A 23,382-nucleotide genomic window follows, 5' to 3' on the forward strand; every position below is an offset into this window, starting at 1 on the left:
ATAAGCACAGACTGGATTATGCCATTACCCTATGTATCGTATTTAAGCAAAGCTCCAATGAATTATATAAAATTATATTCAAAAATACCTACAATCACCAATTTACAACAAAACACCAAATTCCATTTTGCTTGGACTTCAGTTTGAAATGGCAAAAAGTTCCCAGTCTACTTGACCTGAGCAATGAACACAACCATTTTCCACCACTTACCAATGTCCTTAGTGGTGAGCCTCCGGCGAGATTTCAGGACTGGTTGAGATGCTTCAACTGAACCTGGAGGGAAGGTAATGTCTCGTCTTATCAGTGGCGGCTGCACAGAGGGTCCAGAAATATGGGATGCAGGCATGGGGGGTCCAACTTTTTGCATCTTCATTCCTGAATGGATAAATGGTGATTTGCTAGGTGAGGTGCGGTTTTCCAATGGTCTCTGCATGGGAGCTGGACTGGACACTTGCGAAATATGATTTGGCACTGATGGAGGAGTTTGGTAGGTAGACTGTGATGGTCTTGTAATTGGTGGAAGAGGAGCAGCGGGGGTGAAAGATTGCTGACGCTGGTTGACATGGGAAGCCCACTGCCCTTCATGGTTCATTCTCTGATCAGGTCCAATCATCTCCTCGGAACGATTCATGCTGTGATATGCTGGAGCTTGAGGTGGAGTCCCAGGACCTTGTCGGTTGGGATAGTTGTAAGTCATGTCATTTCGCCCCGGCCACACTGTCCCCTGTGGTCCTTCGGGTGGTGACTGCAATGGACCTCCCATCATCTGTGGGGGCACAGGCTGCGAAGTGGCTGTGCCAGGGGGACCTTGCATTCTCTCTCTGCCGTACTGAAATGGAAACTGATTCTGGACTGGCCGGCGATCAGTGCCTGGATAGGCATTGCTATACTGGTTATACATATCTTGCTGTGATTGCTGGGCTGAGTAGGACATTCCATATATTTCACCTTCATGCCTCTTGGCTGGAGGCCCATATGTTCCATCCATCTGTCGCTTGAAGTTCTGATAAAAATGACAAGAATGTTCAGACTTCTTAAACTTCCCACAAATAAAATGATTCTAGCAGCCTAAAATCTGATAGTTAAAACTAAACAAGGATCCGTGCAATGCAGAGATCATTTAATCAGGTAACCTCACGGTAGTGCAATGGTTAGTGTAACACTTTACAGCGCCAGTGACCCGGGTTCAATTCTGGCCACTGTCTGTAAGGAGTTTGTACATTCCTCCTGTGTCTGTGTGGGTTTCCTCCAGGTGCTCCAGTTTCCTCCCACATTCCAAAAGATGTACGGGTTAGGAAGTTGTGGGCATGCTATGTTGGCGCCAAAAGCATGGCGACACTTGTGGGCTTCCCCCAGAACACTCTACGCAAAAGATGCATTTCACTGTGTGTTTCAATGTACATGTGACTAATAAAGACATCTTTATCTTATTTTGATGGAAAGACATAACAATTTTCATTACCTTTAGCCATTTAAGAATTGGACCAGCAATTTCATCCCTGAACCCCAATGTATAAATTGGGCTCTAAAGAAATTCTTGTTTACATTTATAGAGGGTTTGGCTATGCTTTGAGGCTTGGCTTTATTTTCTCTCCTGAATGATTAGTTCACTCCGCTGAGCTGTGAATAATATCCTTTAGCAGGTTGGTAGAAAGCAAGCAACTGGTGAATTGCACCCCAAGCATTATGTGTCAATTAAAAATTCTACTACACCTATATTTGTAAAGCACAACAAGGTCTCTCAACCTTAATTATTTACTTCCAATTTGTATCCCTCAATACAATGCACAACCTTCTATTAACTTCAGTCTTGAAATTTTCAACTAAACTGCAGCAGAGTTATTTAGGGCATGTCTTTCACATTTCTATCACCCTTTGTATAAAACAAAAAGGTACATTTTAATTTCACTTACAAAAATTATATCCCCTTTCTATATACCCCATCACTAATTTGGTTGATATACACCATATCAAATGCATCTATCATTTTAAATACTTCAGATCATCCCTCAAATGCCTAAATTTAAGGAAATACAAGCTGCACTCATGCATCTTGTCCTCTCATCTTAACATCTGAAACTTTGGTTAAATGTATTTTCTTCATTGCCAATACATCCCTCCTCAGGTGAGTATTCCAAAATAAAATTCAATAATCTTGATTCGGCCCGACTGATGCTCTGTACAACTGAAGTAACTCTTCCTCCCCTTTGTTATCCAATTCCTTTGAGATGAGCATTTGATCATTGCTCCGCCTGTCTATGCACCAGCTTTTAGTGAGTCATAAAACTCAGCACCTAAACCTATTCAGTCCTCCATAACAAATCAGTTTCTGAGCATTAAAATATTCCCATGTCTTTCTCATGTCCAAAGTGGATTACCTCCACTCATTTCATCCATGCTCCATTGTAATTGCAGAGCATTTCAGAATCAGCATGTGAACTGATGGAAAGAGATACACAACTCAGACATATTTCATATCCAACTCAGAAATTCAGCAATAATGGATTAACTAATGGCCAAGAGTTTTTCCTGAAAGTCAGATTACACTAGTGCAGATGGCTCTGTGTAGATCAGAAGATATTCACAGAGGATTAGCCCGACTAATGTAGATCAGGTTTCCTCTGCTCTTTTTTTGCTAACAGCCATAAACGACCTACAAGCCTGTTACTTAAGCACTGACAGTGAAGTACATCACAAGATGACCAACTATTGCAGACAACTGGTTTCAAATGTTTCAGCAAACACTAACATTTTAAAACAGGAGCCATTTGATTGAGGCTCACCTTCCGACTTCTTTTTGAAAGAGTCAGAATTCCATACTGGATTTATCTGCCCAAAAGACCATGGTACTTACTTGCTGTTGCGGAAACATTCCAGGTTGCTGGTTGGAATATGACTGTCCAGCTGGAGCTCCCTGTCCAGAGTACTGGCTTCCATAAGGATCATGCCTGGTTTTACAGGTCATGGATAGGCAAGAGAAAATCAAAATTAGTAGCTATAGACACTACACAGCAAAAAAAAAACAAGTCCCACCAGTTTTCCATTGGAAACGTTAACTCTTGGTAGGAAGTGGGGAGCAGATCTATCTAGTGATAATTGGCCTGCTGGGAAACATCGCCAACCATGGACACTTCAGAACTTTTAACCATGTGCAGAAATTTCCAGACTTATAAAAGGATTGTATTTGGGTTGAGCACCACACTGCTCCAAACGTATGTCTATGGCTGATTGACAATGAAAATCTGAATTAGTCGCCAACAAAGGCTCACACTGGTTTGGCAAAAATACCACCCAAGGCTGTTAAGTAATCAAAAGGAGAATTAAAGAAATATATTAGCTCCAACAGTTACTTGTTCGCCCTCTTCCTCCAGTTATGCAAATTATCTAGAACACATGACATTCAGCAGAGATTTATTATTTAAAAATTCTGAAGTTAGGAGGCAAAACATTCAGCCTTTAGGAAAGAGTTTAAATGTTCTACACTCACCGCTGCTGAGCTGGGTAACGATTTGGAGAATACATGCTGGAATCTGCATTCACTGACACCACATTAGATTGTACTGTCCCCTCTGGACCCATTCCATGTTCTGATCTGAATAAATAAGGTTGATGAAAAAGCACAAGATGAAACTTGGGGGTAGTGGTTGAGGGGGCAGGGTAGAAGCACTCTAGATACATGAAGTTCCAGTACCACCTGATCACAAGAGTTGGAAAGTTAAAACTCTGGGTATAAATCTTGCAAAACCAATGGCTGCTAACAGTAGACAACTCATACATGGTTCTTTGGCTTCTGTAATATATTTTAATGACTTAGACTTAAAGAGGACATGGTAGAGATGTTTACAGATGAGACAAAAAGTATTTGTGTGGTTTAGAGAGAGGAAGAAAGCTTCAGTTTGCCAGAAAATATAGACAGTTCCGTCAGTTGGACAGAAAAGAGGCAAAAGGAATTTGGTCCACAGGGTGAAGCAATACATTTGGGAGGTGCAAAAAGTCATGAGAATAAATGGGAGGATACCGAGTAGCACAGAGGAACAAAGGGACCTTGAAATGTAGGTCCACAGATCCTTAAAAGGTAGCAGGACAGGTCAATAAGGTAGTTAAAAATTATCGGATGCATTCCTTTATTAGCCATGAAAAAGAATCTAGGAGCAGGAAGTATATGTTACAACTGAATGGAACACAACAAGCACTGTGCACAGTTCTGGTTACCACATTGCATTATGTGAAAAACATGATCGTATTGGAGAGGGCACTGAATTAATGAGGATAGTTCCAGGACTGAAAAGGTACAGCAATTTAAAAAAAAGCAAATAAGCTATGGTTGTTTTTACTTGGAACTGAGGAAGCATAATAGATTACATAAATGAATATATAAAATGATGAGTCTGAATAAACAGAATAATCCAATATAAACCTATTGGACATGTACCTTTAAGTATATAAGAAATCACTTCAACTTTATAGATTAAAAGCAAAATGTAACTGATTATCATTTAGCAATTGTCAACTCAAAGTAAATTCATAGAAATGTTGTTCCAAGCACAGTATTTTAGCTTTTGCTAATCCCAACTTCTTGAATTCTGTGAACATTTACCTCCTCTCAAATCCAGATCCATATGCATACTGCTGCCGTGGCCCCATTCCTGTTGCAGGAGGGCGATTGTAAGGGTCTCCCATTCCAGTATTGGGAGAGGGTCCAGATGATAAGAAAGGATCTGTTCCAGGAGCTGTTGACAGAAAGATTCATTACACAGAAGAGAAAATCAGCCTGCTCTGTTGCTTCTTATCTCAACTCTACTTTCCTACATTATCTCCATATCCCAACTTCTGAAAATGAATATGTTCAATTAAACATCCAGAGAATTCCAAAGCATTTTGTCTTCAAAACAGTAATAGATGGAATCTTTATTTTGGATTTGGTGGTCCCAATTTTTAAATTTCCTACCCAGGAGCCTAACACTTAGGGGCCACAATCTCAAAATACAGGTTAAGCTATTTAGAACTGAAATTATGAGAAAACTTTATTATTACATTCGTCCATTGCAAGATTGCTTAGTTCTATTAACTGCACATCATTTCAACTGTTTCGAACAAAGTTCTAAGCTGCAACAAGAGTGGTATAGCGGCACTACAGTTTGTGATGCTGCCTTACAGCTCCAGAGACCCAAGTTTGACCATGACCTCTGTCGCCATTTGTGTGGAAGTGGCACATTTCCACCAGATGCTCTGGTTTCCTCCCACATCCTAAAGATGTGCTTGGTAAGTTAACTGGATACTGTAAATTGCTTTATGGTGTAGGTAAGTGGCAAAAGAATAAGGACAGCTGATGGGCATGCGAGAGAAAATAAGTTGTAGGGCTGTAGGAAAATATAGAGAATGTAACTGTTCTGCTGGGAGCTGGCCTGAACCTGATAGTCCACAATACCTCATGAGTTTTGAGATGCTCGGTCTACCTCCATCTATCCAATTTAGACAATGGTAGCATTGCACATCATAGTGCAGGATGCTCAGTAAGGACAAAACTTTGCTGTAGCCACGAGCATCATAAAAATCATGGACCGATACATAGCTTATAGGGAGGTTAAGGCCATGGCACCATTTTGTTCAACTTAAAATCCGAATCATCCCATACGTCATTGTCTTTTTAAAAAAAAAGCCAATGAATTAATTTAAATGAAGTTGCTGTGATCCTCCTTTGGCTCCAACAAGACACAAAAGCTAGTTTCCAAAAGAAACCCAAGGCTTTTCAGACCCATTAGCCTCTGATGGTCTAGATCACAGTTCTGGACCTCAATGCTCGCAACGATCATCCTCTGCACCAGACTCCCGCCATGAACATGGTAACAAATTAGCTCACCCAGTACCTCAACCATGGACTTCTGCAACATTCAGTACCCAGTTCAAGCAACACGCCTCCCAGATCTGCATATCCAGATAACCTTTCCCTTGTAAAAGAAAGCAGTCACCTTAAATGACAAAATCTATCCTGAATGGAGATCTAAGGACTAAAGAAAAATATTTCTGGAAATGGAGGCTTAACCCAAATCTCCCCAATGCAGTCATTGCAATCCATCTTAAGAGTATCAAGTGTCCCCCAATGGTAACATTTTCTGCCACAACACTTATGTAACACAACACCACTCTTACCTGTCACAGCAAGGTAAGATGGGGCATCAACCCCATATTAATGGTCTTTAACCACTGAAAGACATAGCAACCAAGGTGAAATTAAGGGTCTATCTGGTCCAGAAACTTAAAGGATAGGAAACATTAGTGCTAGCCCTTCTGCAATGTGTAGGTGAGTGCAAGACATTTGGGTGGCTGCACAGATCTGGTAACTATTCTTTCAAATAGTCATTCAATGCAAAGCAGCAATCCCAAAGTAAGTGGAGTGATCTAACTACACACACCACTGCTTCAAATCACATGGCCTTCTGGCCTTATAATTCAACTTAAATACCCATGAAACTTGGAACACTAAAGCGTTCATAACGTCCAAACAACTAAAAAAATAAAGGCAGTAGATTACAGTCCAAATGTTGCTGTGATCTTGCTTTAACTCTTACAAAACTCAAATGGAAAATTAATAATATTCAACCAAAACCACACAGCACAGGCCATGAAACACAACTAAAATGGCTGATCAGCAAACACAAAGCTATCACTGTAATATACTCTGCTACTTGTTCCACAACTGTCTGGTTCAACCACTGAAATGTAATATTATAGTTGCTGTTTGACATCAACATCACCCACATGAAAGAATATGTAAATACGTGAGGATGAGGGGTGAAATAGCATTTTGACTATTGAGATTTGCTTACCACCTGCTGCATGTGTGGTGTGCATTGTCACCTTGGGAGGTTTTTTTAAAAAAGGAATTCAAAGGGTAACCAAAAATTTTTTTTTAAAAATCGATAAAGAAAAGAAAATCAAAAATGATAATAAATAGTTAACATTGCTGCCTCACAACTCCAAGTCTGAACCTGACCTCTGGTTCCATTTCTAGGGAGCTTACACATCTTTCCAGTGACTGCATGGGTTTCTACCAGTTTTCCTCCTACATCCCATGAGCTTAACTGGCTACTGTAAACCACTCTTACAGTATATGTGGCAAATTGATGGGATTGAGAGAGGTAATAAGGTGCAGAGCCACAGGGAAAAAGGAAAAAGGAGTGGTACCAATTGGATAGATCAGCTCAGAGCTGGCACAGGCCACCACCTGCATTGCAATAAGACAGACAGAGCTTTTATATGCAAGTAATTAGGGACAGTGTGGGTCCCTTGTAGACAGAGAGAATTTATAATAGTGGACAAAGAAATTGCAGAGGAAGTAACAAATACTGTGTGTCTGTTTTCATGGAAGACCAATAAAGGAGTGTACCAAGGCTCAAGTGCAAATGAGGAAATGAAAGGAATTAATATTAGTAAAGAAATACAAGAGAAGCAAGTGGGCCTAAAAATTGATAAATCACAAGTCTACATCAGAAAGCTTTGAAAGAGGTGGCTTTGGAGATGGTGGATGCTCCAGTTACTACATTTCAAAATGTTATAGACTCTGGAATAAATCCTGCAGATTGAAGGATATCAAATCTGACCCTACTATTTGAGAGGGAGAGAGAAAACAGGGAACTACCAACCCACAGTCTGACATCAATTGTTGGGAAATTGCTGGAAAATACTTGAGCAGGGTCAACGTGGGTTTATGAAAGGGAAGTCATACTTGACAAATCTACTGGAGTTCTTTGAGGATATATCCAGTAGAATAGATGTGGATATGATGTATTTGGATTTATAAACAACTTTCAATGAGATCCTATAGAGGAGGTTGAAGATGGCTCGAGCATGTGGATTGAGAGTTGGTTAATAGATAGAAAACAGTAGGAATGAAGAGGTCCTTCTTGGGCAGGCAGGCTGAGATTAATGAAAACCACAGGAATCAGTGCTTGGGTCACACTATTTCACAATCTGTATCAACAATCTGTAGGAGGTGCTAACATTTCCAAGTTTACTGATGATACAAAAATCCAGCAAATATGTGAGAAGACATGAGGATACAAAGAGGCTATAAGGCAATATAGACAAGATGAGTGAGCAAGAATATGGCAGGTAGAGAAAATACCAGGTTATCCAAACCAGTAGAAACAGAAATGCTGAGTATTTTTTTTAAATGATATTCAAAGGGACCTGAGTGATCTTGCACATAAATGACTGAAAGTTAACATGCAGATGAATAGAAAGTCAGATTTATTGTAAGAGGATTTGAGTACCAAGAGATGTCCTACAAAATTACATTGCATCTTGATGAGACCACACCTGGTATATTGTTATAATTTTGGTGCCCATCCTAAAGAAAGGATATACTTGCTATACAGGAATTGCAGCAAAGGTTCACTGGATTGATTCCTGGGATGGGAAGTCTGTTGTACTAGAAGATGCTCCAGTACGCTAGGCCTCAGTCTCTGTTTCTAAATAATGAGAAATGACCCAATTGAGATATACAAATACTTGGAGGAATCGACAGAGTAGATGTGGGCAGGATGTTTCCCCTGGCTAAGGAGTCTAGAACTAGGGATCATTGTCACAAAGGGATATGCTAAGCAGGATCAAACTGAGGAGCAATGTCTTCACTTAAAAGGTGGTATATCTTTGGAAATCCATACCCAAGGCAGCTCTGGAGGCTCAGTCATCAATTGCTTTCAAAACAGAGATTAAAAAATGTCTAAATACTAGATGAATCAAGGGATAAGGGGACAGTGTGGGAATATGTTGAGGTAGAAGATCAGCTATGATCTTGTTAAATAGCAGAGGGTACTTTACAACAACATTATAAGCTGCTTCCACTAATCTTACACTATGTTGATAGAACCACTTTTCCTCTGAGATTTTTATTTCTAAAACAAGTATATGTTTGTTGTATTATGAATTACTTCTTCAAATACAGCACATTTAGGATTTTGGTAGTGGTGTCTGGATTTGATCAGGACTACCAGATGTTATTTTATTAATTCTTTTAATTCATGTTTCTTTAAATGTTATACAGTAACGTTCCAGTGAACCTGGTAAGTTTCAGAGGAGTGTGGAAACCAGGGCTGTGGCTAGTGCATGGGGTGTCGGATGCCATCAGAATTTCCAACTGATTGGATAGTGAATTATCAGTTTTACTGTACATTCCTTGTTTTTCTATTAAGCTTTTAAAATCCCATTTCCCAATTTACTTTGGATAATTCAGTATACTTTGATCATATTTAAGACCCTAGCTTTGGATTTAATTAAATCACTATCAAACTCAGTAAAATCAGTCTCTTGCAATTTGTGTTTTTAAAAGCTCTTAATAACTAACTCAGTTCACTGCACAATACTAAAATTTAATAGCGTCTGATTCCTAGTACCTCAACTTACGGATTTAGCAAACTATCTTGAATAAATTCCAGTACCTTGTTATTAGTACTACTGCAAATATGGTTTGACTAGTCTGCTTAAAAATTGAACTCTCGTGATTACTTTGATCTCTCCTATCCTGATTCATTTCCCGACACAAAACTACTGGGGGCCTCTACGGTAAGCTCACTCATATTTCCTGGCCCTTCTTGTTTCTTAGTTCCATCCAATATCCAAGCAGATTGTACATCTTGATTTTTAAGCAATGAACTTGAATGTGACTCAGATGAAAAATATGACCACTATCTGTAAGATTTGTGATTTACCGTGCATTACAAGACCAATACCTCTCCAAGAGAGCGGCAAAAAAGACCTTCAGCCTGTAAGCAACATTCATCTGTCATTTCGTGCAACATTTCCATTTCAGGGAATAATCTCAACTATTCCTACCTTTCCTCATCCCACCAAATGGATCCTTGTTCGGTTCATATGGCATACGGGCCATTAAGTCTGTGGTATTCATGCTGGGTGGGTAGGCTGGGTTTTGAGAAACAGTGGTCCTCTTCTGGAAAGCTGGGTCACTGGTGTCTGCGAATGGATCCTGGACACTCACAGAGTTGTTTCTGAATTTTAACAAAGCACAAATTAGATAAACATAGATCTCTTATAAGCTGGTAAATTTTCCTAAACAGCAAATGACAAACAAATGACTTTAGTTAATAATGGTGATTAGTAAGGGGTAATAGGAAAAGCAATCAGTTTAACTTTGCGGTCACATCCTCCATTTCATGGGCTGTCTATCACTCAAATCTGCCAACTACACTTGGCCCTGCATCATAAAAGCAGTCTGTAATTTTACCTGTCCTCTACTCATGATATAGCCTTCTAATGTACTTTCCTCGGAGTTACCAGCTCCAATCTGGCACCAGCCCTCACCCTACCAGCCTCTGCTTTGGGAATGAATGAAGCAAGAAGTGAAGTAAACACAAATAGATCACTACTACAGCTGCCCATAATCACAGTTCCAGGAAATGTGACTACATTGAGAAGTCCAATGCAATTGCTCAATAAGCACTGGTGCACCTTTCATGACAACCTTACTTACCTGGATCCTGGCATTGGCTGCATATGGCTATGGGGTGTTGAGACGGGTGTTGGTGGCTTTAAATCTCCTCCTTCTGCCATTGAGCTGCTGGTGGACTGAGGGGTCTGAGGGCCCTGCAGGGAACCTGAACCAGCTGCAATAAAAACAAAAGACCACCTTTGTCATAACAGGGAGATAATGGCCCAGGAACAAGATAAACCATGACAAAACTATGCGAGATGCCAAGAAGAGGCTGAGAGAGCAGGGTGAAGAGGGACAGGACCATGGGGAATGAGAAGGGTCGAGAGAGAGTAAGTGGGGCACTAGTGAGAGGGGAAGTGGCTTTGAGAAAAAGGGAGGCAAGATTAGCAGAGGGAAAAGACTGGAGTGTGGGGTTCAGGGGTGAATGGGGGGGGGGGGGGGGGAAGATGGGCTGGAAAGGTTGGTGGATGGGGAAGGTGGACCTAGAGATCTTTGTGTTGGTTCACTGGTGGAGAGAGGAAAGGGAAATAAGAGAGCAGAGGCCAAAGAGTGGTGGATGTAGGGAGCAAAGGTCGGGCAGGGTATATGGGGGTGGGGGGGAATGGCCAAGTTGTTTAGTTAGGGGATCTTTTTTTGGGGGACTGGGTGTCACTTCACTGAGAGAGGGGTTGTTGTGAGAGGGGGCGCAAGGTCTGGAGTTAACAACGATCTAACCTATTGCTCAGTTCTGGAAGATATTAACTCAAATATAATCAATGACACAGTAAAATAATTACTCTCAAAAATTGTATATTGGTTTAATTATGTTCAGATCCTATTCATTTGGGGGAAACCACTGAAAGTTGTAACAGTGTTAATAATTATTCTCTTGCATTCCTCTGACACGAGAATATTGTGACATGTCATGGATGGTGCTGTTCAGATAAAAGACTCCTGTGAATGGTGTACAAGACTGCGTTCATCATTCTACGCTCTCAGGTATTACAATAGTCTTGATGATTCACACTGCTATTCATTAAATGTGAGTAAAGGTCAACAGAAGGTTAGCCTTATTTACACCCAGCCCTGTTTCACCTTTTCACCCTGCTCAGTCAGGGGATTCCCCTCCTGCTTAGTGACTTGTCACTGCCTTAAGAATGCAGTTGGGATCCCCTTACTGTGTAATATGGGAATTAGGTTACATTGCAGTCAGGCGACTGAACTCTGCTTCATTCAGTTTCTAAACACGCTTCCCATTCATCAACTCCAGGCTATCTCCAGGGAATCTGGGATGGCAACATGCAAAGCAGTCAGCTGGAATGTCATATAAGCCAGTGGGCAGGGCTGACATTCTTGGAATTCTTTCCTTTTCCCATACAATCCTCTGTGCAGTGTTCACACAGATAATGCCCATGTAAGGGCAGACTTCATCACAGTCAAATCACCGACTCGTTCAATCAGCCAGCAGAATGGATAACGAAATTAAGAGTTCAACCAAATATCAAATTTACTATAATAATCTACTCTCCCAGACTCTGATGACATTTAAAGCAGCAGGGAGAGGTGGCCTGTATAGAACAATTCAGCTGCTAGGAATGCTGAGCCTCCAATACACGACAGCAGCTGGACTACACAGCAATTCCTCAGCCCCAGCATTTCTCATTCAGAGAGCATGCTTCAATTAACTTTTTCTCTCTTCAAATGCAGACCTGCTGAATATTTCCAGTATCTTGTCTTATATATGGTAACGCACTGCACAGTTTTTCCTCCAATCGAAATACAATGGATAATATAAATAGACAACATACGATGGCCCTCATAACCCAGATACCTAGAGTTCAAATGCTATATTTTAGAGAGATGAGGAAACACTTGGATCCCAGTTATAAAATGACTTACTAGCACTACAGTGGAAGGCAGTCTTAAAGAGGAAGGACTGAGAATGGTAAAGGAAATGGAGCAATTTACAATAAGATGTCAGGAAAACTAGAGCAAAAACCACACAACAGTCAATACAAGTGATCCAAAAGGGTAAACAAATCCAAACTCCATACTAAGACTACCATCTGCCCAGGAGTTTATCATTGCACTTTGATTCTGACTTTTCCTGATGAACTGTAAAGTCAAAATGCATACTTTTTCTGACAAATTAACCTTAACTACAAATGCTTTTTACTTGTTCAGTTATATGTTTGATACACTCTGAAATCTAACAACAGTCTGGAAACCTAATGACAGAATTCTTCACAATGTCATTATTAACCTCCTTTCACATTGGCAGCATACTATTCCTTACTAATGAAATAGATTTATTTCAATAAAAATTTCATGATACCAAACAAAAGGACTTGTGAAATAATGTTTGTGAATAGCTCCTTCACGAATGATATGTTAAATAACATTCCATTTATACTGTAATTTCCCCCGTCCACTTACAGCACTATTTAGCCATACAGCAGCTAGTAAACCTGAATTACTAAACCAATCCTCGAACAGAATCCTATGTGCCATCACACTCACCAGGTGAAGGAGGCTGTATCTTTGGTTGCTGCTTTTTGGAATCGGCTGTAAAGATGTCTGGTGGAGGATCTTCTCCTCGTTCAATCTTGCACTCAAAGGCAAACAGACACTGGATATATTGTTTCTTCAGCGAGCTGGCTGCACTGCTTGAAGTGCCCACATTCAGATTGGTGGCCAATTCACGCCATTTTTTGTTTTTATTCACCTGCAGAAGAAACTGCTGTTTAACACTGGGATGCATTAGGGATAACATCATGGATCAAGTAATGTGGAGAAAAATACACAATCCTCTGTTCAGCAAATACCATTTACTATCAGGATCCATCAGGAAAATGGATCTCAACTGCCGTAACAGCTACATTATTTAACCCTATCAGAGAAATTCCCTTTGTTCCACCCTCCCACCTTCTCTTTCCAAGTACTGAAGGAAGATCCCAAATCTGAAACGTTAAACAACTTTGCACAAATGCTGCCTGACCTGCTGAGTATTTCCAACAGCATATTTTTATTTCAGATTTTCAGCATCTAGAGTTTTTAGGATTTTCATTTGATTTTTTGACTCACATTTGATTAATAATCAACACACAAGCTGAAAAACATTCACTCATCAAGGTACTAAATTACAGCAACAAAACCACTGCAATGCACAGAATACATCTAAACACAGTTATCACAATTTAACTGGTACTCGCAGAGTAATGTACCATCAGCTGAGCTCTTTTGGATGAGCTGTTAAACTAAGGCCCTTCCTTTCTAGTGAATGCAAAAGATCTCATCTGAAAAACAGGAGGGTTCTCCCCAGTGTCCTGGCCAACTTTTATTCCTCAACTATCACTAAAAAGAGATTATCATGTCAGAATCACATTTCTATTTGTGGAAACTCCTTGCGTTCTTACAAATGGGGACTACATTTCAGAAGTAATTCATTGGTTATAAAGTTTGAGTCAGGAGAAAATGAAAGATGCTATATAAATGTCTGATTTTCCTTTTAACTAAATACCATATACTGGTTATGTTCTGACAAGTATCACTGTTGATTGGCATATCAATCTTGAGGCTTGCAAATGGAAACACTGCTCACACCATTGCTTCTCACAATATAGGAGCATAACAATCCCAAGGTTTTACAGAAACAACCTTGCTGCAATGGAACAATTCCAGTGGGCACAACAGCTCTCTAGGGATCCAAATGCATGTCAGGCTGGGTCAGGATAGACAGGTAAATATCTTAATGAAGACTGCCCATAAGATTTTATAAAAGGATTTAATATCATGCACTTATTTTTCCTCTCTCAAGAAGTTATCCTACCTTTCTTCAACCTGCCTGGACACACCCAATACAAGGAGAGCTTCCTTCCAAGTTGCCCACGGTTCCCATTTTGTCCTATGAATTTGTTTATTCACTATATCCCTCTTGTCCTGTCCTACTGACAGGAACATACCATAACTCTTGCTTAACTATCAATAATGGTAGATCAGCCATCTCACAGAACATCCATTGAATGCTCTAGTATTGCCTCCAAATTCTTAATTGATTTGGACTGCACAGAAAACGTTTCTGAAGTACAATTGCTTCAAAACTTTATTTCTGTTTGAGTGAAAAACACTGCACAGACCTAATTATGTATCCACGTATCAACAATTCAAATGAATTCTATTTTATTAACAGAATAGTGAATGATAGTGGTGGCCTTGGAATTCCAAATAAATGTATCACTGGACATAGAATGAAGTTAGCTTCTGTCAGAACTGCATTCACAAATAACCCATTTTAAGTTTGAAATTACTGAGCCAAAATGAGCAGACAGGCATTCGGAATTATTTTGATCCAAGCCTTCTTTCCTTCCCCCACCCCAGAAATGAAAGAGCTACAAGGTGGTGGTATTATTCCAATAAACATTCCAGACTAACAAGTGTTACTATACAGGAAGTATTTGCAAGGTAACCAACCATATGTTGTAAATAAGTTTGGCAAAATAAGGCAACCAAGATGAAAGCACCAAAAAGGGATGCAACATAGAACAAAAGTTTAAAGTTTTCAGTGAAGTTCTGCAACAAGACTGAAATTAAAAGCTGTGTTTCACACTCACCTGTGTTAGTCCCCCAATATCTTTGACTGACATATAAAGTCGATAAAGGTCCAACGGTTTCCTGCCAACTGCAGGGAGATTCATCATCATTGTGCCCTTCTCTTCCATAAAGGCAAAGTACCTATCAATCCACATCTTTCGCTCTGGCTCTCCACCCAATTCATACAGCTTTGCGATTTTTTCATTAGTGGTCGTGGAAGAGCTAGTCTTCTGTAAAGAGACACATTCATCAGTAACTAAGCAAACATAGTTAACAAAGCTCAAGAAGACAGAAAACAGGCAGTTTGAGGTTCACAGAGACAATACGTAGATTAAAGCACTTGCCTAATCATGAGAAAATAAGCAGAGACAGACCAGAGGCCCACACAGCTAATATACTAGATCATCCATGCATTAAAACAAAGAGCAAACCAACCCTGGAGAAAATGAAAATCTCTGCAAAATTCTTGTGCAGAATTAAATTATGACAGGTTTTAATCCATTTTCATAAACAGCTAACTCCCCCCCCCAGTTCAAAATATTAAGACTATAAGATAATTTATATGAAACAGAGAGGCGCACTTATAGCCCATTGGGATCTGAATGGCAATCTGAGGAGGTCAATGAAGTCATAAATATCTCAGTCCATATCATCTAATTTTTTTCTTTTCCCAAAAACCTACCAGCACACTCTTGCTATTATACAAAGATACTAATGCTCTTCACTCCCCATTGATCAGATGATACTATCTTCAGAAACGGTTGGTTCAGGGTGGAGGTGGTATGGTGGTGGCCGCTGCTGCTCTTTTAGCATCTTAACATTAGTGGGAACTCTACTCAATAAAGCTAGACAAAGTATACTAGTAATGGCTGATATCTGAATTATGTCCAGGTGTTAGGAAAGAGCAAAGCAAATTTTACTCATTGAGTAAGCTGTACTTGACATGGTGCCAACTGATACTGGCATTAGAATGTCCAAGATGTAAAATGCTAAATCTTAATCGATAATTACCCTTCATTTCACATGCTCAAATTATCAATACATTGAACACAAGGTTATTGTGGCTCAGGGTCAGCCAAGTGAATTAAAGCCCTAGACAAACAGGAGCTGTTCTTAAAGTTAAAAACAGCATCATTAAGTCTTTTCATCTCATTCCCCAGTAACAGCACGTACTGTGTTCACCCCACTTAATGTTGAAACCCAGGTGCAGTATCATCTAAGTCAGAGAGCTACTACACTAATGTTTGATTTATGTTTTTCTTGTGCATTGTGTGTCTCTAATGCTATGTGCCTGTGACACCGCTGCAGGCAAGTTTTTCATGCACCTGTGCAAATGACAATAAACTCGACTGACTTTTCTTACCTTCGACTTGGACTCGGTCTTTGTCATTCCATCTGCTTTATTGTTTGCTTTCTGTGTTGGTGGTAATTTTCCTTCCCCAAGTGCCATCATCTCAGGACTGGGAGCCATGCCTGCACGAAGAAGACAGGGGAGGCGTTAAATACTGAAGCTTTGCAAGGGTAATTATTCAACAGACATTTAATTCACTCTACAGCTTTCCCATTTACTAAGTTTTGAAGGTTTTCATCCAGGTTTCCCTCACATTCTTCATGGTTCACAGTTCACAGTTCACAAATCCAAAGTACCAACCAAACCACTAGTATTTTTTTTTGCTTTTATACAACGTAGTTGTTAGGAACCTTGGAACATCAAAGTGCTTGTGGCAAACATAAGCTTTTCACAAGTTTAAGTGTCAGCTATCAATAAATCAGTAAATGGTATGCTCAATCCCCATTCTAAATGTTAAGGAAATAGCATGAGATGAGTCTGTATTGAGGAAATGGCATCTTTTCAATGAGATGTTAAATCAAGGCCTTCTAGAAGAAATCCATGAATGAAACAAAGAATACGAGACTCTCATTTGTTCAATATTAATCCATAAGCATCATGAAAACCAAATTCACTGTTCACTTAACTTCCAGTATGTGGGATCTGGTTAGAAACAAAATGGCATCACTTCAGATTAATTAGTTTATCTGTGACCACTTTGGATTTCCCCAAGCATACAAATTGGTGTAGTAAAGGTGCCAATCTTTTCATCAAAAATTTCAAATATACATGATTTTATGGGTTGAAGGAAGTGTTCGGCACGTTTCATTGGTAAGGGCATTGCTCCCTATTTGTCTAGCCAAGTTTAATTCTCAGGCCCTCAAATATCAGCTTTCCACCAATCTATTAACCTGGCTTTCATTATACTTAAATTCTTCTCCCTTACCTTGTAGTCTGTTATAGCATGCAAGCCCTGCCACAATTAACAGCTGGTCTGGCACTCAATTTTGGACTGGTATTGTCTCTTAGCATCCCTGATAGCTTTATGGAGGTCACATCTTGTTTTCTTGGATAGGTCAGGGTCACCTGATTTGAATGTTGCAGTCCTGGACTTCAGTAGGGAGTGGATCTCCCGGTTCATCCTTAGTTTCTGGTTTGGGAACACCTGGGATAGGAGGGGTTTAAAGGGATATGGGCCAAACACAGACAAATGGGACTAGCTTGGTGGGCACCATGGTCAGCAAGGACATATTGGGCCGAACAGTCTGTTTTCATGATGTACGACTCTATGACCTTAAAGTATAGTCTGGACACCATTGCTTAGATACCTTGCTTTTACTTTGCTCAGCTGTTAGATCCAATAGTGAATCCTTGCTTTTTATATAGTGGGTTGGGAAGGAGTCCTGTATAAATTGTAGGTAGTCATTTCGCTTATTCCTCATCAATATCAGGATTATTGAGGTCCAGGATTATTTCATGCCTATTTCTATGCACAGTTCACCAACTCATCTGCATATTTCTTCATCCACCTGCCTTCCGTGATGTGATGACCTATATATTGTTCTTTTTAGTGCAGTTTTACTCCATTATGTGCACACTGCTCTTTTATGTTGTCGTTATACTTAGGAAGAACAACTTCTTCACATCCCACTCTTCTCCAAGTGGATTGTAACACTGTAATGTTTCATTCTCAGTCTTCATTCTTCTGCCACTGTATTTCAGTAATCCTTAGCATGTCTGCTTTCTCACAATGCATTATTTCCTTCAGCACCCAAGTTTAATTTTGGAGACAATGCGTACGCTCTACAAATAATTTAACTCAATATACCAGTTTCCTGCTTAGGGCTGATTCATTATAAAGCACTTGTTTCACTAGTCTGAATACTCACAAAGAAAGATTAAAAAGCTGATATGGGAGAAAATTGATTTTGAGAGAAAACTTGTGTGTGATATCAAAACTAGGATATTTCCTCTGGAGCAGAGGTTGAGGGAAGACCTGATATAAAATAAGAGGCATAGATAGACAGCCACTATCTTTTTCCCCCAGGGTCAAAATGTCTAATACTAAAGGGTACGCACTTAAGGTGAGAGGGGTAAGGTTCAAAGGGGACGTGTGGGGTAGATTTTTATTTTTAAAGAAACACACAGGGAATGCACTGCCAGGGGTGATGGCAGAAACAGATACAAAAGAGGTATTTAAGAAGCTCTTAGACAGGCACATGAATATGCAGAGAGTGGAGGGATATGGACCACGTGCAGGAAGAAGGGATTAGGTGTACTTGTTTACATCTATGGTGCCGAGTTCAAAAGAGTCGAGAGCTTCAAGTTTCTAGGAGTGAACGTCACCAATAGCTTGTCGTCCAATCATGTTGACGCCACTGCCAAACTCACCAATGCTTCTATTTTCTCAGGAGGCTAAAGAAATTTGGCATGTCCCCTTTAAGCCTCACCAATTGTTATCGATTGGATGCCCCATAGAAAGCATCCTATCCAGATACATCATGGCTTGGTATGGCAACTGCTCCACCCATGAGCACAAGAAACTGCAGAGAGTCGTGGACACAGCTCAGCACATCATGGAAACCAGCCTCCCCTCCATGGACTCTGTCTACACTTCTTGCTGTCTTGGTAAACAAGCCAGATTAATCAAAAACCCCACCCACCCCAGACATTCTCTTCTCCCCCACTCCCATTGGGCAGAAGATACAAAAGCCTGAAAGCACATACCACCAGGCTCAAGGACAGCTTCTATCCCGCTGTTATAAGACTATTGAATGGTTCCCTAGTACAATAAGATGGACTCTTGACCTCACAATCCACCTGGTTATGACCTTGCACCTTATTGTCTACTTGCATTGCACTTTCTCTGTAGCCATTACACATTATTCTGTTACTGTTTTACCTTGCCCTACCTCAGTGCACTGTTGTAATGAATTGATCTGTATAAACGGTATGCAAGACAAGTTTTTCCACTGTATCTCGGTACATGTGACAATAATAAACCAATTTACCTTAATTAGTTTGGCACAACATTGTAGGCCGAAGGGCCCGTTCCTGTGCTGTTCTATGTTCTAAACAGTAAAAGTTTCTATGGATATACCAGTAGGAAGGTGGCAGCTAAGATAGGTGTGGGACCTCTAGAAGATGAGGCTGGTGAATTAATAACAGGAAACAGAAATGGCAGTTATGTTATATCATTTTTTTTTGCATCAGTCTTCATTGTGGAGGACACCACCAATATCCCTAAGATGGACTAATTTTAAAATCACAATCACAAGGGATAAAGTATTAGAGAAACTTACAAGGCTAAAAGTAGACAAATCACTGGAATGTGATGGCCTACACCCATAAGTTTTAAAATGAAATGGCTAAAGATGGTGCACTCATTGTTTCATTTTTTTTTAAAAACTTGCTAAATTCCTGGACGGTGCCAGAAGCTTGGCAAACAACCCTCGCTCAAAAAAACAAAGCAGGAAACTATAGGCCAACTCATTTAACATCTATTGTTGGCAAGATTCTAGTCAATAAAATAGGAAATAACTAATCATTTAGAAAATCTGAATATAATCAAACCTAATCAACATGGTTTTAAGAAAGGTACATCATGTTTGACAAATTTGCTTTAATTCCTTGAAGATATAACATGAAGACTCAGGGGGGACCCTGTAGATGCAGTGTATTTAGGTTTCCAAAAGACATTTGACAAGGTGCCACGTAAGAGGCAGGTGCATAATTAAAAGCCCAAGGTACTGGAAGAAGTATATTAAACATGGATTGAAAACTGCCTATCACTTGGAAAACTAAGATTTGGAATATATGGGTCCTTTTCAGGCTGGAGTGATGCAAGTAGAGGAATAACCCAAGGATCAGTTCTTGGGCCCTGATTGTTCACTATTTATATTAATGACCTGGAGGGGGGAATGAAATGCAAGGTTCCCAAGTTTCCAATAATACGAAAAGAGATGGAAGGGCATGTGTAGTGTGGACATATAGAAAGAGTGATTGTATGAAAACCTGGCAAATGGAGTTTAAAGTGGGGAAGTGCGAAGTCATGCACTTCAGTAAGAAGAATCAAAAGCCAGATTATCTAAATGGAGAGAGACTGCAAACAAGTTCAGAGGGATCTAGAAGCCAGCAGCTGGGTCCAACAAATAGTTCATCAAGTGGCATGCTGGCCTTTATTATGAAGAGGTTGAAATTTAAGAATAGTAGGTTTTGTTAGTTCTACAGGGTGTTGGTGAGGCTAAACCTGGAATACTGTGCAGAGTTTAGATCCCCTTACCTAAAAAAAAAGGGATATAGTAGCAGTCCAAAGATTCACCAGACGAATTCCTGGGATGAGAGGGTTGTCCTACAAGGAGAGACTTGATAGTTTGGCTCTGTATTCCTTGAAGTTTAAAATAATGATGAACTATTCAAACATAAGATTCTAAGGGGACAAAGCTACAAAATAGGGGCCAGTCATTTAAAAATGACATACGTTGAAATTTCTTCTCTCAGAGTAGTGAATCTCTGGAATTCTTTGCCCCTGAAGGAAGTTGCTGTCCTTCCCCTCTCCTTGTTTGGCTGCACAGCTCTGCCCAGCCTGGACTTTTCTGCATGGTAACAAGCTCAACAGTGGTCACTGGCTATTGAGCTCGCTACCAAAGAGAAATTTACAGGCTAGGGAGAGCTATGTAGGCAAACAGAAGGGGAAGACAGCAGTTTCTGTCACTTTCAACAGATGGTGATCAATGAGACCCAAGGATCTGAATTGTCTGCAACTCACTGAGCAGCCACCACCGGTCCCTAAAACTGGCCTGCACTCACTGTGCCAGTAAGGGTGGAACACTGAGCCTCACACCTCAGCACCAATCTCAGTGAATGCAATCCCAATCCTCAAATTGCCAGACTCAGCCATAAAACAGTTCTGGGTTAATGACATAGCAGTGTCTAGCAACAGAAAGAGAGGGGGTCTGTAACAGTTTCTTGGCATTGTGGTTTGTGGTACAGTAGTGCACAGCAGCAGAGAGGGCAGGAGTTTACATTAAATTTGTTGCATAATTGCACCTTCTGACACATCTCCCTATGTTATAATGACCTCTTTTAGCACCAATTCCATTACCACTCATTCCTGCCAAGGTATCAAAGTAATAGAATTTCCTACCACTTCCTTATTAATCCTCATTAGATTCCCTAGTTGCTATGTGCTCCCTTCCTTTTTTCTTTCCTTTATTCCATTTTTCTGTTTATATTTAGGCAGTTTACATTTCTTCTACATCCCTCCACACTTATCACTTTGAAGCCTTCAGCACCCTCTCATCCATTTGGCATCTCCTTCTGAACATGGTTACAAATGCTTCTGCCACATCTTTAGTAGTTAAACTGGGCTATGCCATTGTTGAGGATGGGGACATTTTTGGAGCTCCATTCTTCCATTTGAACTGCCAGATTTACTCCATGTCTATACCGTTAGTATTATTACAGTGCCATACAGCACAATGGAATACATCCTCAGTTTAAAGACTTTATCTCCGCAAGGAGTGCGTGGTGATCTCTTCCACCAATGCTACCAAAAACAGATTGCATCTGCAACTGGTTAACTGATGAGGACGACAGCAGGTAGGTTCTCTCGTGTTGATTTATTTACTACCTGCCACAGTTCTGGCAGTTATGTCCTTCAGGACTCAGCCAACCTAATCAGTGGCGGCATGACCAAGCCATATGGTGATTGTCACCATGCCCTTGGTATGTTCATTGTTTCTTCCAAGTGTTGGACAACATAGAGGAGCACTGACTCATCAGCTGGAAGAGGAAAGCAGGTGGTAATCAGGAGGAGTTTTCCTTGCCCATGTTTGAACTGAAGCCAAGAGCCTTTATGGAGTTTGGAGTCAATGTTGAGGAATCCCCAGGCTACTCCCCTGTACCTTGTATACCATTATGTCTGGTGCAGGGAGTAGCCTGGGGATTCCTCAACACTGGAAGATGAAGGTGTCTGCACGTGTCTACAAGCTATGATTCTGTGAATACAACTGTCAGGTTCTGGCATGATTGTGGAACAGCTCATCCATTTTAAATAAACAGTCTTCTGCAGTGGCTTTTCCATGTCTGAATTTGATGTCCAAGTTGAGCCAAGTGACCTGCCCTGTTTTATCCTTTTTCTTGTTATAAAATTGTTATAACAGAGTGGTGTCCTGGGCTGCTTTAAAGGGCAGTTAAGGGTCAACCACATTGCTCCCTTCATATCTGGCCAACAAACTCTGTGGTATCAAATGTGGGATAAGCAACCCACAACTAAGAGGTATCTGTATTATTGTCTGCCACTACTTGATCCCTGCAGAGTATTTACAGATCTCTTTTCTATCGACTCACATCAGTGTGCCAGTTGCTCCAGCACACATCTTCAACATCCAAACTAAATCATAGCATTGCTTAAAAGGCAGTTTGAACCATTTTAACAAGAAAATCCAGAATGTGAAAAAGTTGGTATCCAGCACCAAATGAACACGGCTTTGAGAGTCTGTTGTGCCAAAACTTTGAACAGGGCTACTCCTGCCCATACTGTATCCACCTACTAATCCTTAGCTTAACTCGGACATACATGCTCATGTCCAAAAGGTATTATCTAAACAAATTATTCTGCTTATTTTAGCCAAGTCTTTATTTTGAGGATTAGGATCAAATCTTGTCTCAGGCTTTTCTCAAGTACTTCTTATGAATTAGACGCCAAGGTCTAGAGTCATTCTGCTCAGTTCTCTTTACATCCTTAAGAGGACAATCACAATTCTGGCAATCTACAGTATCAACCTCATCACTAATCAATGTAATGTTAATACAATTTGTTCTCACATATGATTTATCTGAAGCTAATGAATATACATTATTATACTTTACTACTCTCATGACCTGACTCTAGTACTTTTGAAATGCAGTTTGTGATAATGTAGAAAACATGGTAATTGACATGTACAAAGCAAAGTCCTTTAAATCACAATATAGTAAAATACTAAACAATCTGTTTTCAATTTGATAGCTGAGGAATAAATATTAGCC

At 40.1% G+C, this 23,382-nt stretch overlaps 1 protein-coding gene across 1 annotated transcript in view; it reads right to left on the reverse strand.

The window, feature by feature from the left end:
- LOC127581681 (AT-rich interactive domain-containing protein 1A-like) overlaps nt 1-23,382 on the reverse strand; it is a 101,384-nt gene that overhangs the window by 6,821 nt on the left and 71,181 nt on the right. The window contains exons 10-18 of the mRNA XM_052036295.1: nt 16,384-16,493; nt 15,041-15,250; nt 12,951-13,155; nt 10,491-10,623; nt 9,836-10,008; nt 4,599-4,731; nt 3,489-3,593; nt 2,856-2,949; nt 212-1,004 (exon numbers count right to left, since the gene is read on the reverse strand). Of these exons, the coding sequence (XP_051892255.1) occupies nt 212-1,004; nt 2,856-2,949; nt 3,489-3,593; nt 4,599-4,731; nt 9,836-10,008; nt 10,491-10,623; nt 12,951-13,155; nt 15,041-15,250; nt 16,384-16,493 (1,956 nt within the window). The remainder of the gene's footprint in view (nt 1-211; nt 1,005-2,855; nt 2,950-3,488; nt 3,594-4,598; nt 4,732-9,835; nt 10,009-10,490; nt 10,624-12,950; nt 13,156-15,040; nt 15,251-16,383; nt 16,494-23,382) is intronic.

Source organism: Pristis pectinata, chromosome 22, assembly GCF_009764475.1.
Source record: "Pristis pectinata isolate sPriPec2 chromosome 22, sPriPec2.1.pri, whole genome shotgun sequence".
Taxonomy (NCBI): domain Eukaryota; kingdom Metazoa; phylum Chordata; class Chondrichthyes; order Rhinopristiformes; family Pristidae; genus Pristis; species Pristis pectinata.